The 5,299-nt window shown below is 47.3% G+C and overlaps 1 protein-coding gene across 1 annotated transcript; it reads left to right on the top strand.

Annotated features, from left to right (window-relative positions):
• Positions 1 to 2,757: 2,757 nt before the first annotated feature.
• On the top strand, positions 2,758 to 4,080 carry rhogd (ras homolog gene family, member Gd). The gene is made up of 2 exons (XM_084331644.1): positions 2,758 to 2,828; positions 3,453 to 4,080. Exon 2 carries the CDS (start codon positions 3,482 to 3,484, stop codon positions 4,055 to 4,057), a length of 576 nt encoding a protein of 191 aa, XP_084187770.1. The 5' UTR covers positions 2,758 to 2,828; positions 3,453 to 3,481; the 3' UTR covers positions 4,058 to 4,080.
• The last annotated feature ends 1,219 nt before the right edge of the window (positions 4,081 to 5,299 follow it).

Raw genomic sequence — 5,299 nt, 5'->3', positions numbered from 1 at the left:
CCCCCCCCCCCCCCTTAGTTCGTTCACTACTTCTCACGTGTTTTAATAGATTTGGGTCTGTTTTGTATGCGGGTTAATGTATCCATGAACAAATGGACCGTATCTGTCCTCGGTCCACTTTTACGTCTCTGCCGAGGTGTCTCTCAGCTGTACTTTCGGCTAGTTTCAGCTTTTCATAAAACGTGCGCGTCGTCGTGCCGTTATATCTGCCGCCCGGTGCAAATCCGCCAAGGCCAACAACGAGGCGCCTGCTGCTGCTGCCTCTAAAGTCTGCGCGGCAGATATGACCGATAACGCCCCCCGGCCGTTCTCCTTGAGTACTTGAGTCCTTGATTGAGAGACAAAGAGCTGCGTTGTGATCAAGAAGGCCACTTCATCTCGTTCCTGTTTCACTGACTTGTATTCTGCACATGGTGAAGTAGTTAAATATATATATATATATATACTGTTTATAGAAATGCACTGCCCTCCACTCGACACGCTACCTCCATCATCATCCATTAGTGTCCTGTGCAGGGAATTTAACACTTAAGGAGACACGGCTTCAGCTGTCCTTCATATGAACTCTTACATTTGGTTAGTAAATGCCTTCAACCAAGTGTATTTGAGATCTACTCTGTGCCTGGACAGTACTGGCCTTGTGTTTTCTAAGAACTGTAATTCTTGTTTTGTTCACAGTGGCCTATAAAAACTAAAAAAAACTAAAGTATTCCTCCTATGCTTGTTCTGTAGCGATTATGGCATTGATGTCGATACATTAAGAGTATTGTGAGCCTCTCGTGTAATGACCGGGAATGTCAAAGAGTTTCTATTGAATATTGGGCCCTGCTCTTGGTCCAATCTGCGATCGGTATGATATTGAACTGTTTCATTCTCATTTTGAAAGGCCCCCGTCATTCTGATGCACTTTACAAACTGAAGAGGAGGGCCATGTTGAGATGATTACTGTAATTCTGCTGTCATTTTGTTAAGTTTTTTTTTCTTTTTTCTTTTTTTTACATAAACTTAACTTAATTGAATAGCATGGGTTGTTATTCACTGCAATGTCTTCATTTGTAAATAAGAGAAGGCGGAATAAAGATGATAATCAGAATGGTGTGTGAGAGAAAGTGTCGATCATTTGGATGTCTTGTTTAAAGGTACTCTCCTATTGGTATGTTCACAGCTTCACACACACACACACACACACACACACACACACACACACACACACACACACACACACTGTCTGCAATGTGAGCGTCACTTCTGAGTTAGTTTTAAAGACCTTTTATTGGTTAGCTAATTTTCAAGGCTCTTGCATTTCTTTCAAATAAAGAGGAACTCAATGTAGCTCCATATAGATGATTTAATCGCCTGCGTTTCAACAGTGCGCTGATATCAGAGAGCATCTCCCATTCACTCTCATATCCACTGCTACTCTGCTCCCCATTGTCCTCTGCCCCCCCCCCCCCCCCCAACCTCTCCGCTCTGTCTCCCCATAGTTTTCCATGCTCCTCTCCCGTCTCTTCTACTGCGTCTCCTAACAAGATACCCCCCCCCACCCCTTTTTTGTTGTTGTTGTTGTCATGGAGATGCTACAGGCGTCCCGGGGGAATCTCCTGGCAGAATAGCGGGGTGCAAGGGTTGGGGTGGAGGGTGCGAGTGTGGGCGTAGGCCGGGTCCCAGTGGGAAGCGTCTCTTTATAGGCCACGGAGACGCCAGAGGCCCCTTGGGAAAGGCAATAAACCGGTGCCTCTTTGTGTTTTGGAGTGTCCGGCTGTCGGTCAGCGCTGGCCTCTTAACCCGCTTCAGTGTATAGAAGAAGTGACATCATCAACGGGTCTCCAAGGGTGCGGGGGCCAGAATACTCTTTACGTCGCCCCTCTCTCGCCTTTATATTTACGGCGTTGATTGGAGAGCTCTGGCTCGGTGAGACTAATGACTTGTCTGATGGGGGGGCGGGGGGGGGGGGGGGGGGGGGGCAAGTGATATATGGATGTTAAGAGCCACACTGAGTGATGGAAGGGGGGAGCCAATGAGAGGATGAAGTTACTGTGAACTGAAAAGAGACAAGGCTCTTCTGGCCGGGTCTGTGTGTGTGCATTATACACGCCCATATTCCTGCCAGCCTGTGGCATTTAATAATGATGGTGATTAAAATGCCAACATAGAAGGTGATGCAAAACGGGTTCGCCAGCCACTATGTTGTAGTATGTAGTCTAGAGCAGGAACAATCTTCTGAACGAAAGACTGTCTGCTCAGCCTGAAGTGGACAATGACAACATATTGGATGGGTCAGTGGGAGCAGATGTCACCCTGGAGACAGGTAATTATTGAGACTATGCAATCTGCACAGTTTGACATTATGAAAGAAACCAAAGTATATTCTGCAGTTAATGTCAAATTTTGGGGGAAATTGTCTAAATGGACATGGGTGCCAAAGATATCATGGTTCACATGGATTGTGATAATTTGCTGGAGGTTAGGCTATGCATAAGGACTAAAAAACCTAATGTTAATGAGAATCAAATCTAACTAGATTTACTAGAAAATCTTGCTCGAGTTTTTACTGTGTGTATTGTATCAAAATCTCAATTGATGTAAAAAAACCTATTGCTTTTGGAATCAAATTCAACTCGGAAGTTTACTGAATCAGATTAGCAGCGCCATCTAGTGTTACCTCCATTGCCAAAACAAAACTACAATGACCATTTAGCAGTGTACGTCATGTACGTCATGTACGTCGGGGGTCTGTACGTGTACGTCCTGAGTTACGTAATGGACAGCTCTCCGGATGCGGCTGTGATTGACTGCGAAGCAAAAAAGAGCTCGAAAGCTAAGTGGCGGTAAGTCATAAAACACTTTCAAATGTAGGTTGTTCTTGGAGACCACTAGTTCGGACAAGTTTTAATATATTTCTAAGATCATTTGGAAGCAGTGTGTGGGTCCGTGGACAGAAAAATAAGCGTACAAACTAACTTTTAACTTGTTTGCTAACTGGCTAGCTTGTTAGCTAGCGAGCCGCGCTAGTTCCTTAGCTGTATGATAGTTAACGGGGAACGCCTAGTTGCTGGGGACCACTAGCTAATAACAAATAAGCCATATAACCGCTCACGTTAATCTAGTCACCTACAGTTAGTCCAATGTGACGTTATCGATTCCTACTCAAGCTACTTGGTTTGGTCAGTCATACGACATTTGATTATAAAAACCTGCATAGCAATAGGTACCGTTAGATGGCAGATTCCCCGTTGTTTAGGTGGCTAACGTTAGCCCTTAGCTCGTCTGCTATCTGCCCCCAAGTGTTTTGTAACATTACAAATGTAGCTTTTTTGTCAGTTAGCGAGTTAGCAAACACTATACCCCCCCCATCATCAAGCTTTAGCAACCCCGAAACTTGGCTGAGTATCAGCACTGAGCATCTTAAACGACACGTATTTAACCTGGATGCTCTTTTTCTCTGCTGCCAGGTGCTGCAACCCTAGTGGGCTAAGGCAGGATGCAGACCATTAAATGTGTGGTGGTGGGCGACGGGGCGGTGGGTAAAACCTGCCTGCTCATCTCCTACACCACCAACGCCTTCCCGGAGGAGTACATCCCCACCGTCTTCGACAACTACAGTGCCCAGATGAGTGTGGACGGGCGCACCGTCAGCCTGAACCTGTGGGACACGGCGGGCCAGGAGGAGTACGACCGCCTGCGCACCCTCTCCTACCCCCAGACCAACGTCTTCATCATCTGCTTCTCCATCGGCAGCCCGTCGTCTCACGCCAACGTCCGGCACAAGTGGCACCCGGAGGTGTCCCACCACTGCCCTAACGTGCCCATCCTGTTGGTGGGGACCAAGCGGGACCTCAGGGGGGACGGGGAGACTGTGAAGAAGCTGAAGGAACAGGGCCTGGCTCCCACCACGCAGCAGCAGGGCAACGCCCTGGCAAAGCAGATAGGGGCGGTCAAGTACATGGAGTGCTCCGCCCTGCTGCAAGAGGGCGTCAGGGAGGTGTTCGCCGAGGCCGTGAGGGCGGTGCTGTACCCGGTGACCAAAAAGAACACCAAGAAGTGCGTGCTGTTGTAATGAACGCTTCCCCCGGACTGAGACTGTGGACGGGGGGGGGGGGGGGGAGAGCGGCGGGTAGGGCGGCGGGAGGGGTGCATGGATGGGAAAGGAAGGCTACTGAGGGAAGGTGATCATCTCGCTGTCTCCAACCTTCCTCCACCAGTGTAGACTCTTGATTTTCAGCTCCTCTCCGTTGACTCCTCTCTTCCCCAACTTCATCTCCTGGAGGATTTCACTCCATTGCCATCTTCACCAAAGTGACTTTTGCCAAAATAAGGGCTATCTTCTTCCCATGTCTCTTACACTCTGATATTTACACCTCTGCTCTAGATTACGTTTTTCTCTGCTTTGCATTTAAACAAAAAAAGAGAGAAGAAAATCCCATTGCTGATTGTGCTCATCACAAGCCATAATAATAACGACAACAAAGCTACCCTGTTTGACTGGAGAGAAGAGATCTGCCTTTTATTCAGGTAGAGAAATTATGACTACCTCATACTCTCGTCTAGGGTCCATCTCTACAGTCTCAAGAAACCTTCCCCGCCTGAATATCCTCAACTGCCTATTTAGATGTAGAAACCAGTAAACAGAGTGGTGACCCAATGTCCACCTGGACACAGCCACGGTATGCTGTCTACCAGGTCCTACTCCTCCAGTGCTCAGTCTGGCAGGCTGCCTCGCCGGCCCCTACTGTTTGCCACGCACAGAGGAGCCACTACTAGGCGCTAAAAGATAAGCCGGGACCATTAAAAGCAGCCGACTGTTGCCCTCTCCAGTAATGAAGGAGCAGGTGTCCTGTAAAGAGTCTGATGAATTAATCCCCAGTGATGTCAATGCCAGCCCGGGGAGTCTTCTCTGGTAGTACCACTTTGCTCTGCCTGTGTCTTATGCTTCAGTGCTGTTCAAAACCACTCCTTAAAGCGTAACCTTTTTGACAGCATAGGGCTGTACAAGCGTCTTGTGTTCTGCCTAATTATGTTGGAATTTATCTTGGGAAATGTCTTTGTTCCCCTTCCCAAATGTTTTTAACCTAGTGTGTGTTCATGGCCAAAAGTTGGAATATTTTTGCTATAACCTATGTTGAATTGCTCGGTGAAGATTATGACAAGTTTGTGTTTTGTAGTTATTACTCAGACGGACGATAAAACCCACAACTCACCGGTTAGGTTACCACTTCATTTATTCCAGTTACATTGTTGGCTTACTTTGTAAAAAGCTCCCAACAAATTCTAACGACCTCTACATAATTGATTCCCACAT

Source organism: Notolepis coatsorum, assembly GCF_963971535.1.
Source record: "Notolepis coatsorum genome assembly, chromosome: 16".
Taxonomy (NCBI): Eukaryota; Metazoa; Chordata; class Actinopteri; order Aulopiformes; family Paralepididae; genus Notolepis; species Notolepis coatsorum.
This window is presented reverse-complemented; position numbering and strand designations above follow the sequence as displayed.